We start from the raw sequence: 16857 nt of genomic DNA, 5'->3' as shown, positions 1-16857 counted from the left end.
ACAGGTTCCCTGCTATTGGAATACAGTAAAACTGGCTTCTTATTGGACTTTAATTTAAGTCCTCAGAAGATTTACTCCAGTGAATTACCCATTGGAATCAATGGGTTTCAATCTGTGTAACCCTTGTCTTTACAAGTTTACAGGGGTTTGGATAGATTCTGTAGTATACAATCAGACTGTATGGTGAAACAGCAGTCCTTCCCCCTTCCATTAGTTCTAATTTGTATAAACTAATTTGCAGAAAGCCAGCCATTTGGCCTCCAATCACAGCCAATTGTCACTGTCTTGCAATGCTAGATTATGTAAGAAACCAGTAGTCTTATTACAAGAATTTTGTTTCTTTGCAGATCCCAGATATAGCTGGAACAAGAAGAGCATATCCACATTATTTGCTGACACCAGGTTTCTCTTCTCAGGCTAGTTGTACAATTGGGTTTTCACTCAATGTACATCCCCTGCCCTCCATTATGTACGCACACCTTGCTTTTCATATTTGTGAAATCTGGTTCTTCTTCATGGTCTCTGTGAATGCACACTAATGGGTTAATCTGTGCCTGTGCAGAGATCTCTGGAATATTCTAGCGCTCAAACATGAATGCGCCAGGACCACCCCCAGCAGCACACATGGTCCGCCCATCCTGGCGATTGCCTCCGTTCCTTTTTGCCGTCATTCAATGAGCTCTCCATTCACGCTTCTTGGTTCTTTCTTCTAGAGAATTAAACGATGTAAGATGTAGCTGATACCAATCCTCCATCTCCATTGGAGGGCTTTTCTTCATATTCTCAATTGGTTCTATGCATAGCCAAAGCCATGGATTTGGATGTTCAACAACCAGTCCAATCAGAATCAGATAAGGTATATGAGGATATTAATGAGGATCAAACACCTGCACTTCAGATGGGGTTTATTCCATCTCTTCTCAAGTTAATTAAACAATCACGGTCCAGGCCATCCTCGGTTCCTCAAATATCTTGAAGAGTCAAAAACTTATACAAAACCCATGGCCAACATACTGAATTTCTCTTTAAACATCCACCTCCCAATTCTGTAATCATGGATGCGACACAAAATAGATCACACACTCGGTCTAATACTACTCCCAATAATAATTAAGGCAGGAAACAACATTATTGGATGTAGAGTTTACTCGCTGGCATTTTTCACAGCCAATTATCTAGCAGCGATGGAAGCCTGTCATAGGTATATTTGGAACAAGGCCCTTCCAACTTTACAGTCAGCCCAGGGAGAATACAAGCCTTGTGGCCTTGCATTTCATCAAGAGGCTATGGCATTAGCACATCAAGAACGCATAACAGCGCATCATAGAATCAAGGCAGTTTCTAGACACATGGCTACTGCTGTGGCCCTATGGAGGCATGCCTGGCTCCGATCAGCGCACATTTCTGATGATTCTCACATGCGTCTTGAGGACTTATCTTTTGATGGTGTCGGCCTCTTCAATGAGGAAACTGATGAAATACTGGATAACCTACAAAAGATGAGAAAGACGGTTCATTCATACAACACTCAGCCATATTACAGGCCCCAAAGATACCAATGGTGTCGCCCGTATCCTTTTCATCAATAAAAATCCTTTCCAGGAAAACAAAGATACTTACCTTAGTCATCTTCCATATATCAAAATTGTCAACATGCTCAGTGACAACATCCTCGACGGTCCTTCAGACAACCTGATAAGAAAATCGAGCAGAGTCTTTGACTCCCCTATTGCCCAGATCCGCTTTCTTCATCTCCCACTGTGGGAATATGTTTGCTATACTTGCTGCTAAACTTTGCATTTGCTGCTGTCTTTAGTAAAACTATGTAACAGTTATGTTGTAACACACACACATGCTAGCTTTTTGCTTCCTTATCTGGAAAGGTATATCATGCATGCGCCTCACAGATGGTATGTTAACGAGCATAGTTAATTGCTTGAGAACTGCTGTAGTATCTTAGATAATAAATTGAGGCACTGGAAGGGTTGGGCAGACTGCAGCAGACTCTGGAGAAGAGAAGAGTCCACTGAGCTGTTTTTTCCCTTACCTGCATTGCCTCTTAAAACTCATGCATTAGTCCTGGTGTTCTTACTCTTTCATCGACCTATATGGCAGCTGGACTGCTCTATCCCACCATTCACCACCACTTGCCTAGCACCCCATTTTCCATCTTGGGCGTCCATCACCACCGATTAGTGGGTCCTGTCTATAACATCCATTGGTTATGCGATAGAGTTTGTTTCCCTCCCACCACCGAAGGTAGTCCTAATTACACCATCAAACACCCTACAGCAAGAGATTCAATCGCTCCTCTCAAAGGACGCCCTTTCAGTAGTCTTCCCACAGGACGACAATCCAGGGTTCTTCTCCCGTTATTTCCTTGTTCCCAAAAGAGACAGAGGTCTCTGACCCATTCTCGACCTTTGAGACCTAAACTACTCTATTTTTCAGAGGCATTTTCGCATGGTGATGTTAGAAAGTATTCTTCTGATAAGGTTTACTTATCAGGAATTGTAGCAAATCCAACCCAAGGTCTCTGCTGCTGCCTTGTTATTCAAACATCCTACTTTAAAACAATTTCTTTGAGGTGTGGCTAATTTGTGATCGATCAGACATGTTCCACCACCACAGTGGTCTTTGCATACTGTCCTCCAATGTCTTACACTGCAGCCCTTTAAACATCTTGCAACTTAATCTGTCATAGTACATGTTGCCATTCATGGGTTCCTCAATGAACTGTAGCTTCCCAGTGCTGGCAGCACTCATACAGCCCCAGACCATGACACTCCCACCACCATGCTCTCATTTAAAGTTTTATTTTTGGTAGCTATCACATCAGCCTGTAGAGCAGGGGTGTCCAACCTTTCACCTTCCCTGGGCCATATTATAAGATGAAAATTTGGTTTGGGCTGCATGGGGGGGCAGCCCTAGCTGTCCTCCGCAGCTCCGCTCCAAGTGCGCTTGCCGGCAGCTGCGATCTCAGACAGCAGAGGCTGCCAGCTTCGACTCCGGCGGCTTTATGGGGCTGGGAGGGGGTCCACCTATTGACAGGGATGGCGCAATGCATTCACGCATCCCCCCTCTCCCCTCCCTCTCCTTCCTTCATTCCCTCTCTCCCCCACTACCGTTGTGACGTGCCCCAGCTGCATTCTGGCCGCAAGCGCCAGCAGTATCACTTGAAACTTTGGAATTTCTTTAAAAATAAAAAATTGCACTGGGCCGCATTATGAGCCGACCTGGGCCGCATGCGGCCCTCGGGCCGCAGGTTGGACAAGCCTGCTGTAGAGCATCCAAACTTGCAGCTCCTCCAGTGGATCCCCCATTCCTGCAATTTCACCCAGACAAAGTCATGCTCTACCCCGATATTTCCTTTCTGCCTAAAGTTGATTCTGATTTCCACTTCCATCAGCCCATCATCTTACCTACCTTCTTACCACAGCCATCGACAGACTTGGAGTGGTCCCTCCATCTCTTGGATGTGAGGAGAGCCCTAGTGTTCTATGTAAAGAGAACGGCTCCTTTCCGCAAGTCTAAGAGACTGTTTGTTTCCACACATCCACCACATAGGTGAACTCATATTTCTCTTCAAACTATCTTGCGTTGGATTGGCCACACCATATGCCTTACTTACAACCTTGCGAAGAAGCCATTACCTACTGAGATTAAGGCACACTCCACGAGAGCAGTGGTTACTTCAACTGCTTTTCTTAAGGGCATACCTGTCATATGTAAGGCTGCTACTTGATCCACTCTGTCAACCTTTGCATCACACTATCGATTTGATGTGCGGGCCAAGTCAGATGCTGCCTTTGGATGAGCTGTTTTGTCTTCTGTACTTCTGTGACGTCCCTCCTCCTGAGAGGTAAGCTTCTTAGTCACCCATTAGTGTGCATTCACAAAGACCATGAAGAAGGAAGAGAGGTTACTTACCTGTAACTCTGGTTCTTCAAGTGGTCATCTGTGAATTCACACTTCCCGTCTGTCCTCTCCTCTCCTCTGTCACGTCTGTTTATTTTATACAGTGGCAGGCTGTTTGGGAACTGAGGCAATCACCAAGACCATGTGTGCTAGGAGGGCGGTCCTGGCGAATGCATGTTTGAGCTCTAGAATATTCCAAGTGCAGATTAACCCATTAGTGTGAATTCACAAATGACCACTCGAAGAACCAGAGTTACAGGTAAGTAACCTCTCTTTTGCAGCCCTACCACTATTACTGTGTTGCTTTGGGAAGATTTTAATCTTCAATTTTAGCTCCCAATATCGGAACTTAATATTTTATAAGGCTGTAAAATACTTCAAAACAACCAGTATGTTTTCTATCTATGTAGCTGTTAGTTCCTACTTTTTGCTTTTCTGGATGTATCAGAGGGAAAGTGCTGAGAGCCAGCTTCTGCAGCAGGGGCAATCTACGATTAAGCCATTGTGCATGGGACCTAGATGATGTGATGTAGAAATACTGTAAAAGGAAAGATTGGTCAGAATATGTGGAAGTTGAGTCATGGCAACTGGACTTCTTGTTAAGTTTTAATCTAACAAGACTGAAGAAACTACTTGGGTGAGTAGCAAAATGTTTCAACCTAACAATAAACAAGTCCAGTTGCCTTGACTCAACTTCCAGGTAACCTCACCTGGATGACAGAATCTTCACAGATACAGTGTATCAGTGGTCCTCAATCTTTCTGACACTCTTGGGGGGGGATGGGGTCCGTGCACGGAGGGTCTGTAACACACATGCACGAATGGGTGGTGCGGGCACTCACCGCATGTGCGAAGGGGTGGAGTGCTCATGCGGCATGTGCACACACTCGTGCACGAAGGGGTGGATGGTGCTCACAGAGCACAGGCATGCACTCACACAGATGTGTGAAGGGGCTGTGCAGGGGGAAGTGTATGCAGGGAGGGGCGGAAGATCTGTCTCCACGGCCGGTCTGTCTCCACGGACTGACCGCGGACCGGGGGTTGGGGACCCTTGCAGTATATCACAGAAGTGAGTACACCCCCTCACATTTCTTAAATATTTTAGTATATCTTTTCATGTGACAACACTGAATAAATGACACTTGGCCACAGTGTAAAGCAGTGAGTATACAGCTTGCATAACAGTGTTTATGCGCAGTCCCCTCAAAATAACGCCACACAGCCATTAATGTCTAAACCGCTGACAACAAAAATGAGTACACCCCTAACTGACAATGTCCAAATTGGGCACAGTGTCAATATTTTGTGTGGCCCCCATTAATTTTCAGCAATGCCTTAACCCTCTTGGGCACCAGAGCTTCACAGGTTGCCACTGGAGTCCTCTTCCACTTCTCCATGACGACATCACAGAGCTGGTGGATGTTAAGAGACCTTGTGCACCTCCACCTTCTGTTTCAGGATGCACCACAGATGCTCAACAGGGTTTCGGTCTGGAGACATGCTTGGCCAGTCCATCACCTTTACCCTCAGCTTCTTTAGCAAGGCAGTGGTCATTTTGGAAGTGTGTTTGGGGTCGTTATTATGTTGGAATACTGCCCTGCGGCCCAGTTTCTGAAGGGAGGGGATCATGTTCTGCTTCAGTATGTCATAGTACATGTTGCCATTCATGGTTTCCTCAATGAACTGTAGTTCCCCAGTGCTGGCAGCACTCATACAGACCATAACACTGTCACCACGCTTGACTCTTAAGCATGACGGACTTGTCTTTGTACTCCTCACCTGGTTGCCGCCACACACACTTTACACCATCTGAACCAAATAAGTGTACAGTGGTGCCCCGTATAGCAATGATAATCTGTTCCGAAAAATCGTCGCTATGTGGATTCGTCGCTATGCGGGGCAAAAAAGCCCATAGGAACGCATTAAAGCATGTTTAATGCGTTCCTATGGGCAAAAAACTCACAGTTCTGCGGAAATCCTCCATGCAGTCACCATTTACACTGCCTGGTAAGCGAGGAAAGGACGCAAAAATACAGCCGGGGGCCATTTTCTTCACCCAGCGGCCATTTTGGAACCGCCTATCAGCGGTTCTTAAAACATCATTATGTGATAATCAGTAAGCAAAACGCTTACCCATCATCGCAAAGCGATGTTTTACCATCTAAAACATTGTTATGCGATCGCAAAAAACATCGCTATGTGGATTCTTCGTTAAACGAATCGCTCGTTATGCGGGGCACCACTGTATCTTGGTCTCATCAGACCACAGGACATGGTTGCAGAAATCCATGGCCTTACTCTGCTTGTCTGCAGCAAATTGTATTCAGGCTTTCTTGTGCATCATCTCACTTTTGTTCCCAGTGGTTTATACATTAATGGCTGTCTATTGTGTTATTTTGAGTGCATAGCACATTTACACTGTTATACAAGCTGTATACTCACTGCTTTACATTATAGCCAAGTGTCATTTCTTCAGTGTCATCACATGAAAAGATATGCTAAAATATTTATGAAATGTGAGAGGGTGTACTCACTTCTGTGATATACTGTGTATTGGTCAGAATACTGAATCATGTGCCTGGGGATTGAGGGCAAAATGCAGAAAACAGAAGGCTTTAGTGAATGCTACCAGTTCATTCTACTGGTTCCTACAGCCTAGCTACAGTGAGGTCAGAACAATTCAATCCAATATAACCAAGAAGCAGCAGAATGAGATGTCCCTGTTTCCCTTCTCACCTTACCATACCCATTGTCCCCTACTATTAGCTCTTCACTAGGCAGCTAGACTTCAAGAACCTGTTTAGCCCCTCTAAGCTGTCCCCATTGATCTCTATGGAACTGTCGCAATGAATCTCCTCACTCCAGTTCTTTCCAAGGGATAAACCATATTAATCTGTTGCAGTAAAAACAAGAGTCTTGTGGCACCTTAAAAGCTGGTAAGATTTATTTGGCTTTTTTGGTGATTTTTAGTGCAAAGGCACATTTTAGTCTAGGAGTCCAGAAGCATCTTCCAAATCAATAATAGGCAGAAAATAGAAAATGGTAATGACAGTACACAGTAGTTAGTAAAGAGGAGGTGAGCTATAATAAAAGCAAGAGGAATTTTATACATACATCATTTATAAAGTATAGCAGAAAGTGACTAAATGAAAGACAACCATACCAAATTATTGTCACTAACATGAAAAACATTTATTTTCTCAAGAGCACAAATACTTACAAAAACCCTACCAGTGTGTACACTGTACACATTTGAATGACACTCACAAGAATGAAGTTATATAAAATATACATTTTAGGATCACAACTGCACTTCCAGGCGGCTGGAGATAGGCAAATAAATTGACACGGCCACTGTTGCCAACTTTGGACTGGAGTCCTAGAACTCCAGAATGCAATCTTATTTATGTCATTTATAAAGCTTTTGAATTAGGGTTGATATAAACTTAATGATCTTATAGGCTGCTTCCAACTCCATTATTCTATGATTCTATTTCACTATAAGGTAGATGAAAAGCAAGACAGGGAAAAACAATAAAAAAGAAGTCACTGGGTGTAGCTGGCTATCAGCCTGACTGAACAGCTCATTCTTCAGTGGCCATCTTCATCAGATACTCCTTGTCAATTTTGAAGAGTCTCCATCCTTCCTCAGATGACAAGTCAGAAGCTCCTCGTCTCTTGTAGAACCTGATGGAAGGTTCATTCCACTCTGCCACTAAGAAATGCATGCTGCTACAACGACATTTGACAGCCATCTGGGGAAAGCATGCAGAATATAAAAAAAACACAGAAGCTGTAGTTTTTTTTATTCATGGATACAATACTGACTTATTTTGCAAGGTAGACACTCTCAGATTCAGCTACAATAATTTTGCTTCACTGACTCATCACTTTAATTAAGTTCCTCCTATTTCCCAGTTGTCTCAAGAATCAAAGCTTTAATGATCACTTCAAAGTACATTTCCTGCTTCTTGATCCCTAAGTAATCCCAAACATGAAGGCTATTTACATTTTAAAAGTTATCACATGAGAACATGAAGTATCTGAATAGTCTAGTGGACACTGAAAAAGTTAATTACAAACTCAGAAAAAGTGCTATGTTATGAGGAAATTATTTCACTAGAATAGGTTATGTGGAACTCAATACTTTACAATGTTTTGAGATATGTAAGTTACAACTCATACTTCCTTTGTGAGGACTTTCCCCTAAAAATGTTTCATCTAAATCCTGCTTCATCAGAATCATTATTCAATGTGTTACCACAATTATGTTGGTTACGATAACACAATGTGAACATGTTGTCACAACTATGTTGGTTGTGGTAAAATTGTGAATATGTTCTTTGCAGCTATGGTAATACCTTGTTTCCATAAGATATTCATCAATTAACTTCAGTCCATGGACACTACATAATACTAGAACAAGTAATTTACAACTCCTAGTTGTGTTTAGTTTGTTTTTCGTTAACTGGTCCTTTTAGAACACAGAATCCTGCAGCATAACATAAATGCATTACTCAACTATTTACCTTACTCAGATGCTTTAGAATTTCTGAACCAATGCCCAAGCCTAAAACAAAAAGAAATGCAATTGTATGAGTCACATTTTTTAAAGCTAGTATATGAAGTAATCCTAAGCAATGTCTTAAATGGTACCTCTGAATTCATTCATCACAAAGAAGTCTTCAAGATACAGCAGTTTCCCAATCCATGGATCATACGTGAAATAATACATAGCGAACCCTACAATACCATAACCTGTAACAAAAAGTTATATTTAATTACACACACATCTTTAAACGAGTACAAAATAGTAAATTCCACCTCTTACATGCATATGTCAGAACTTTCTGAACATGCAAAATTAATCTGTTATGTTGCAGTACGGAAATTTTAAAATGAAATGTCATAAGGAACAACAGACCATGTAGGGTAGAGATTTGTACAAAACAAAGATATTCTCAGATCGCTCCATAGCAAGTGGCAGAATTAATGGAATGCTGCTCCTGCATATGCTCAGAAGTTGCACAGTTGGAATATATAGTGAGTTGTATTAAGTGTCATTACACAACTATTACAGTCTTCTGATAACCACTGAGTATGTAACCAAACAATATCACTTTGGAATACAATTCAGATTTCTACAATTTTACACGGCAGATCAGAATTTTAGAACAATTAGTTTAACTCTGCTTCCTATTACATATGGGAACATAAGAAGCAAAAAGCAAAAGTCCTTGCAGTTTGTCTTTCAAATCAATTTATGTCCATTTGCTCACACACAGTCACTCTTATAAGAGAGCCTGCAGCGTTATTTCCAGCTGGGACAGTTCAGGGTAAGCCAGCAGCTGTACAAGGTATTGGTAACTGTATTCAAGTGCTTTGTTTCATTGTCAGCACTTTTCTACACTTCCACAGAGATCAATTGCTCACTGCAACTTGGTAGTCCAATCCTTTCTCAATGACATCACATACAATATCACAACTCCACTTAAAACTCAAATCGGATTTTATACTCATACAATATTTTGCATGTGTTCCTAGGAACAGAGTTACATATAGGACTTCTGATCTACCGAGTGTTTTGTATACACTTTTTCTCTTTCTTTTCAGGGTATATGTTTGGAAATAATATTTATCCCTGGAGACCTTACCTCATACATCATGATCATCTACTTTATTGTGTAACGGATCTTTTAGTTACCTCCCCGCCCATCCATGTACACGGAAGGGCCATGTACATGGCGAAGCTAGAGACTGTAACCTGAAGATTGGGGACAAATTAAAGAAAACATGTGATTCAACAGGATTACATAATGAAAAATTAGGGTCAAACAAGAATAGCCACGTAACTAAATGGAATTATAGTATTATCATTATTACTTTCCTATTACATTTGCTCCTCTATGTCTTCATGATAACTGAACAGTTCAGAAGAACAGATACCAGAATGGAGCCAGAATTTGCTCCCACCAGCAGGAGCACTCCCTAAGTGCAGTGTGCAGTATATTCTAGCAGGCAGAAAAGGCAGGGGAAGTGATTTTTTGCTGATCCCCCCCTCCCCCTGCAGCCTCCAGTACCACCTCTCAGTTACAAAAGGCCTCCAACCCTCTGGTGCAGATTTTCAGGGGGCACAGGAGGCTGCAGGGGGAAATCGGCAAAAATTGCCTCCTTCCCCAATCTGTCATACTCCACTGGATAAAACATCTTCTGCAGACAGGAGCCCTTCTGTTTGTGGTAGACAATGTCTGGATCCAAGCCATCATTTTCATATTTCAACAAGCCTAAACCTTTTACCTTGCCAAGGCATGCAGAACGTCTTATGGACAATCTCAAACACTATTAATTACATCCTGTCCTTTTCCAATTAAAAACACTTAAAACTGTTCAAGTTTCACCTTCAGGTGTCCAATGTTCTTTTGGTACTTCTGCAACAAGACAGTGGTAGAAGGGGTGTTCGCCAAAGCCATCCTCAAGCAGATCTACAGGACAACAGCAAATGGATTACCTAGATGCCATTTTTCTATTTGTAATTTGAATAGATAGACAAGCTAATTTATACTATTACCTTTTTCAGTCAGTACTACTTGATCCTCCATATCTTCATATTTGGCAAGCTCCTGTACAAAACAAAGTATATATGTTGGATATCTCTTACTGACCTACTTGACTGTTTATCTACTTCTTGTGCCATAGGTATAAAGAAAAAAGTTCCATTTATTGCTCCCACAGATACTTTATCTGCTGCTTTAATTAGAAATGTGAAAATTCAGGTAGGAAATGTACAAAGAATTCCTCCAACATGTAGACTATTTGTTAACTGAGAAATTATGGTTACTGGACAAAATTCCCTAAGGAAAACCTAGGGCTACAATCCTACACACTCACCCAAATGAAGCACCATTGAATACAATGGAACCTCTGAGAAAATATGAATATGACTGCCTCACAAGATAGAATCTCTCCTGAATGTTCCTGAATACACTGGGATTGGCTTACAAAACAAGTCATGGAACTGAGCTGCAGTCTAACGTGCTTTAAGTATTCAAAAATATAAAAATGAAAAGAATGGGAAGAACAATAATTGTTTTCATAAAACAAATGTAGAATTAGGTCAAGGACAGAAAGTTTCTCAGTTAAATAGCTCCTCAATGTCTGTCTGTTGGAGCCAGACTTGGGCACAGTTATGACTCAAAGGGGCCTGAACCCTTCACAAACAGGGCATCTGTGTTACGACACAGAATGAGGTCAGAGGAGCTGCTGAGCCATTTCCCACCCCCACCCTGTTTTTCCAGCTGTCCTTTGGTGCAGAGGGTAGTGACTGTACAGCCTCTTGCACAAGAACTGGGAGGGGATGTTTTGCCAGTGCAGGAGGGCAAAGGTGTCTCTGTGCCCAGAAGGAAGAAACAGTGTCTCCGTGTGGAACAAACCATTCCCACTGTTTCTACCTTTGCCCTCTAGTGCCATGTGATGAGACAAGTACAGTATTTTAGTACAGATGAAAAAAACCAAACCGAAACATCTATCTCCTCAGTTTACAAAACAAACTACTGTAGTTAAAGCTTAGATGTGTATACTTAGAAGTAAACCCCACCCTATTTAGAAGTCCTTACTCCCAAGTAATGATGTACAATGCTGAATTGTACCTTCTGGGTAAGAAAGAAGGTCTGACCCCTCCAGCTACCCACTGGCAGACACTTGCTCTTGCTCTGCTACACCAACCTTTTCAAGCGCTGGCGTATGTAAAGAGAGCAGTGTTGTCTGCTCTCTCGCATCTTGTTTACCTTTGCATTTTTGGTGAATGTGTCTTTTAAAAAAAATGAAAGGGCACACGAAGGCATCTGATAAGAGGCCAACCACCAAGTCAGTCCCTTCTGGTTGCGTGGAGATAACCTTCAAAAATTTTCCCCAACCCTTCAGCTTCTGCTTACCTCGTCCATCGGAGCTTAGAGAAGTTCCTTTTTTTGGACCACGACGCCCACAAGGCGGCCCACTCAGCATGGCCATACTGTAGTCCAAAAAAAGGTGACCCTCGCCCGCCCACCTAAAAGCACTGCATGGTGTTCTCCCCACCCCGAGAGGCTGAAGGCAAAAAAGAAGAAGAGGCTGGAGTGACAGGGATTTTCTTTTTATTCAACCAATGGACAGAGGGCTTGGCGGCGGCGGGGGGGGGGGGTTTGACTGTTCTTTGACCCGCTGAGTGCGGCGCCCCGGGCAAAGGCGCCGCCGGGCGGGCACAAAGCACGAATACCTTTATAAGGCGCAGCAGGTCGGCGCAGTCCTCGGACCGCGCGGCGCGGATCTGGAAAGAGGCCATTTTCGACGGCGCTTCCCTTTGCGTCCCCCGCCTCGCGTGAGTCCCCGATAGTTGAAGAGCAGGAGAAGCAGTTTCTTCATTCGCGTCCCGGGCGCAGCGCTGGCGGCACAGGCGTAGTCAGGCAGCCAGCATCCCGCAACGAAAGCCACGAGCTGAAACAAAGCGACACCAAAGAGTTCCCCGCGTCGTCTGTCCGGTTGAGTTGGACAGCAGCCCTATATATAGGCCGTCGCAGCCCCGCCTCCTCCGACCGTCCAGCCAATTATAAGATCCCGATCGCCCCGTTACCCCGCCCATTCAACCCCCTCCTCTCGTTATCTCATATTTCTAGGAAATGACGGCCTGCGGAACGTCTGACTCACTATTAAGGAGTGAACCGAAAGGCAAGCCTCGCCTGTGCAGAGATCGCCTCCTGATGGGGGAAAAAACAAGTTGAAGGTAGAGGGAAAAAAGAGGGTTGAACGTGAATTGACCCGGTAACGGAAGATGCAGATTTCTTCAGTTATAAGTCTTTTTACAGGTTAATCATTCATAGAGTTGCCATAAGTTGCCACAAGAATAAACAATATCTTTCAGTGCTTGAGCCACTTAATCCTCCTCTAACATTTTTTTAAACTATCTTGGATTTGGTCTTTGTGTACATTGGAAACTAAACACCCTTTTGCCTTAATTCCAGTTGCTTCATTAGTGACAGTGCTATTTGTACCCAATCTTTGCTGTTCCCTATTGGTTGCCTGAGTGCCATCCAACTTTTAAGTCCTATCCAACTTGAAAGTCCACTACATCTCTTATTTTGACTCCGCATAGGGTAGTTGAGGTAGGCATATTCAGAAATGATCTACCATCACAGCCTTCTGAGCTAACAAGAGTGAGTTTGAGTGTTACTCTTGCTGTCTCTGAAAGGTCTGGCATCTCAGCTTTGACCATTCCAAGGGTGACCTTGGCAGGAGTCTAGACTTTCAACAGAGACTCTAGCCTCTGATGGTACTGCTCCGACACACTCAAACGTTCCCACCTCATTAAAACCAATCTTATGTACAATATCCTATGCTGGGTTTTTGGTAGCTATGATGTTCTGAGAGCACTGCAATCTACAGTCAGTTCAGGAAAAGCAAGATGTATAAACCCATACACAAAGTCTAACCCTAATACTGTTGCTAGCCCTGGACATCTCCTGTGTTCACAAAATATGCCAGAGCTTTCAATTATCCTAGTGGACAAAGATTAAAGAAATTTCATTTAAGGTCAAAAACATATGAGCTAGGAGCTTCACAGAAGCAGAACTATCTTGTGAACTAACAGATGTCTGACTATCCTTCAGCACTGTTTCCACGTTGCAGATAAGGTTGCTTTGGTTTGGTAATTCATCATTGGAAGGTAAACACATACATACATTTATTTGCCTGTTGGTCGTGTAAACATGGCAGTTTTTAACAATTTAGTCACTAGGAGGTAAAAACAAGGATGCTTTGTTTGCATATTTATTGTGCAAACATGGCAGTTCTAAAGAATGCCCTTAATATTTTACCATATTCTATTTGTAATCTACCATTTCATCTGTTTCTCCTCTGTTTGCCTTTTTTTAGTAACAGTAGCATTGTGACAGGAAGTCAAAACAAAAAACAAGGAAGTGTTATGGTGGCAACAAAGGGGAAAAAAATAACTCTAGAACTCTTTAGTCCTCAGGACTATTAACCTGGCTGGCTGAAGCTGGCATGTGGGGTAAAAAGTCCAGAAATTGTCCTGGCTAGAACACTGAGCTGCAGGATCTGAAGTTAAACTCAAGTTCTGTGATGGAGCCTGGTGGGCTGAAAAGTCAGACTGAGGCATAATGGAATGTTTATACAGTCCACGTAACCAGATGTGTGAAGTATTACCTGAAATGTTAGCTTCTGTTTGTCACATCTTGCATCTGAACTCAACACTTGAGAAAAGAAAATGGCTGGCGGGGGATAGGGTGATATTAAACATAGTTTTCTGCCTTGGCAACGAGTAGGGTATATTTTCAGTGTGGGATACTGGGTGTAGCATAATATATAGAGTGACAGACTAGGACTCGGGAAGCCTTAGTTTGAATTCCCACTCTGCCGTGGAAGCTCACTGGGGGTGTGAAACTGATAAAGGTAAGATAAAGGTTCCCCTTGACATTTAGTCCAGTCGTGTCTGACTCTAGGGCGTGGTGCTCATCCCTGTATCCAAGCCATAGAGCCAGCATTTGTCTGAAGACAGTTTCCGTGGTCACGTGGCCAGCGCAACTAGACACGGAATGCCGTTACCTTCCCACCGAGGTGGTACCTATTTATCTACTTGCATTTTTACATGCTTTTGAACTGCTAGGTTGGCAGGGAAAGTGGTAAAACTTCTTAAATATCTCACTTTCCTTGAAAAACCCATTAGAGTTGCTATTAGTTGGTTCTGACATGAAAACACATATTTACAGTATAGATCAGCGATGGTGAACCTTTTTGAGCCTGAGTGCCGAAATCAGCAGGCACCCCTGGGGCTGGCATGTCCTTCAGAGGGCAGCCAGGGGGCTCCTTTTCCCTCCTCCAGGACCATTGTCTGGGCTTCCTGCCATGCCCTCTGCCCCCGTATGCTTGCTCTCCAGAGGTGCCGGAGCCGCAGTTAATGAGTACCCATGAGGGGCAGCCGAGCACGGCTCCTCCTTCACCTCTGCTTCCTCATGCTCCTTATGCTCCTTCTGCCCTCGCCTGATCGCCTCGTGTGAGCTTGAGCTGAGCCCTGGCAGCAAGCCGTGCCACTCCCTGCACTGGGCCGACATGGGCATGGGCATGGCTCGTGTGCCCACAGAGAGGGCTCTGCGTGCCAGCTGTGGCACACATACCATAGGTTCGCCATCACTGGTATAGACGGTTGGGGGTGGGACTAAATGGTGAAGTCAGGAAAGAAATTAAATAAGGAAAGGATGATTATGTGGTTGTCACTGGCTATTCACAAAACTTTTGCTGATAACACAAACATCCTGCCAATTGCTAAGCAGTTAACACAGACATAGATGCCACAGGACTCTTAGTTGTTTCTTACAAACCAAATAGTTTCATAGAGAATGTTGATTTCTTAGGGTTAAATTAGGCCACTCAAGGATTAATTGACAAAAATGTTTAATCCTCTTTCCACAGGCGGGCTACAGTCATGGATGATTTCATATGCAGGCCCACCCCCATCTTCAAAAATATAATCCATAGCAAAGTGGTGAATCATATTTGAAAACTTATGCAAGCAGCAGAAACTATTTCTTGTTTCATTATATATATCCTTAAAAAACAGAGAAGGGAAAAATTCACTCTCAGATAAGCTTCTGTTTATCATATCTCATATCTGATCTCCAGAGAAAAGAAAGTGGCAAGGCAGGGTGAGGATATGCTAAGCATATTTGTCTGCCTTAGCTATTAGGAAGAGGGCTGATATGTCCACGCAGGGCTGGCCCAAGATGTGTTTTGCTGAGGCAGAGCAGAAAATGCTGCCCTGCCTTCAAACCTAGCCAGTTGTATAGCGTAATATTCAACGGTAGTCAAGTTACTTTTGGCATTAAGAATAAAGATCTCACAAACATCATTCTTTGGTGGTATCATTACACTCATACTAAATTACATTACTGTTTGCTGCCTTTTTACAACACAGAGAACTGTGGTGGCTTTCTTTTCAAGCATTTAGTGCTCAATGAAAAGAGCTGGGCCAGGTAGCTTTTGGAATAGCAACCTACATATTACACCTTTAAGAAGTTTGGATGAGAGGGACTTTGGTTGAATCAATCACTTAAGAGTAGCCATTGTTTCCCTCTCTACATCTGATTCCTTTTCCTCCCTTTTAAAAATCTCAATCAGGATGCTGTGTCAGTTTAGCAATATCAAGGTTCTGAGTCAGCTTTGTAATGACAGTGGTCAGTGCTCTGAGTGTTTATGCAACCAGCCAGTTAGTGAAGCCAACAATTAAGCTAGCCAGTTAAGCTATTGTACTATGTAACCAGTGAATATGTTTTAGTTTGCATTCTGATAGGAAGATTTTGTAAGTAAAAGAGAAACATTTTTCTTCTTTCTCAACACCAGACTATAACTGAATATAATGAGACTATGTTATGTCAGTTGAAGTAAACTGAGGCAAATTTAACTCAACTAACCATATGATAATTTGATCTTTGGGGACAAAGCTGGCTGAAATGATTTATTTCTTTTAAAATATCAATATACCATTTTCACTACCGTCAACTCTCTAAGTGGCTTATGTAGTAAAAAAGGTGGCTTGTGAAGATATTTCAGTAACAATTGTTTGCAGTATCAAGTGAGGCAGGCTTTTATCTATAAATATTCAACCGCAAAGAAAGGAGCAGGCTTCTTTATCTCAGGCTTCATGGTCTAAGCAGGTTTTGACTTGGAGCACAACTCCTACCTCCTATTCATCCTGTCCCTCCCTGGCACATATGCATGCACAAGGGATTAGCTGCAGTTCCAAGAAAATTTGTTGCTTAAAAAAAAAATTTACACCCTTGAAGCCATTAAAAAAGCACTTCACAATTGCTTAAAGAACTAAGGATGTAGAGATACATTGTGAAATCTTATCTATCAGGAAAAAAAACCCAAACTAAAAAGAATAAAGGTGCTGAA

The 16857-nt window shown here is 42.8% G+C and overlaps 1 protein-coding gene and 1 long non-coding RNA gene across 2 annotated transcripts; both read right to left on the bottom strand.

Moving 5' to 3' along the window:
* Nucleotides 1-1128: 1128 nt before the first annotated feature.
* LOC110076748 (uncharacterized) lies at nucleotides 1129-4045 on the bottom strand. Its single transcript, XR_002300154.3, has 3 exons — nucleotides 3931-4045; nucleotides 1621-1692; nucleotides 1129-1490 (listed from the first exon to the last, which is right to left on the bottom strand). It is a non-coding gene; the product is annotated as an uncharacterized LOC110076748 (long non-coding RNA).
* A 2795-nt stretch (nucleotides 4046-6840) lies between these two features.
* Nucleotides 6841-12384, bottom strand: SAT1 (spermidine/spermine N1-acetyltransferase 1). Its single transcript, XM_020789192.3, has 6 exons — nucleotides 12170-12384; nucleotides 10487-10538; nucleotides 10317-10400; nucleotides 8575-8676; nucleotides 8448-8488; nucleotides 6841-7673 (listed from the first exon to the last, which is right to left on the bottom strand). The coding sequence occupies exons 1-6, from the start codon at nucleotides 12233-12235 to the stop codon at nucleotides 7503-7505; spliced, it is 516 nt and encodes a 171-aa protein (XP_020644851.1). The 5' UTR covers nucleotides 12236-12384; the 3' UTR covers nucleotides 6841-7502.
* Nucleotides 12385-16857: the final 4473 nt, after the last annotated feature.

Source organism: Pogona vitticeps, chromosome 3 (assembly GCF_051106095.1).
Source record: "Pogona vitticeps strain Pit_001003342236 chromosome 3, PviZW2.1, whole genome shotgun sequence".
Classification (NCBI taxonomy): Eukaryota; Metazoa; Chordata; class Lepidosauria; order Squamata; family Agamidae; genus Pogona; species Pogona vitticeps.
This window is presented reverse-complemented; position numbering and strand designations above follow the sequence as displayed.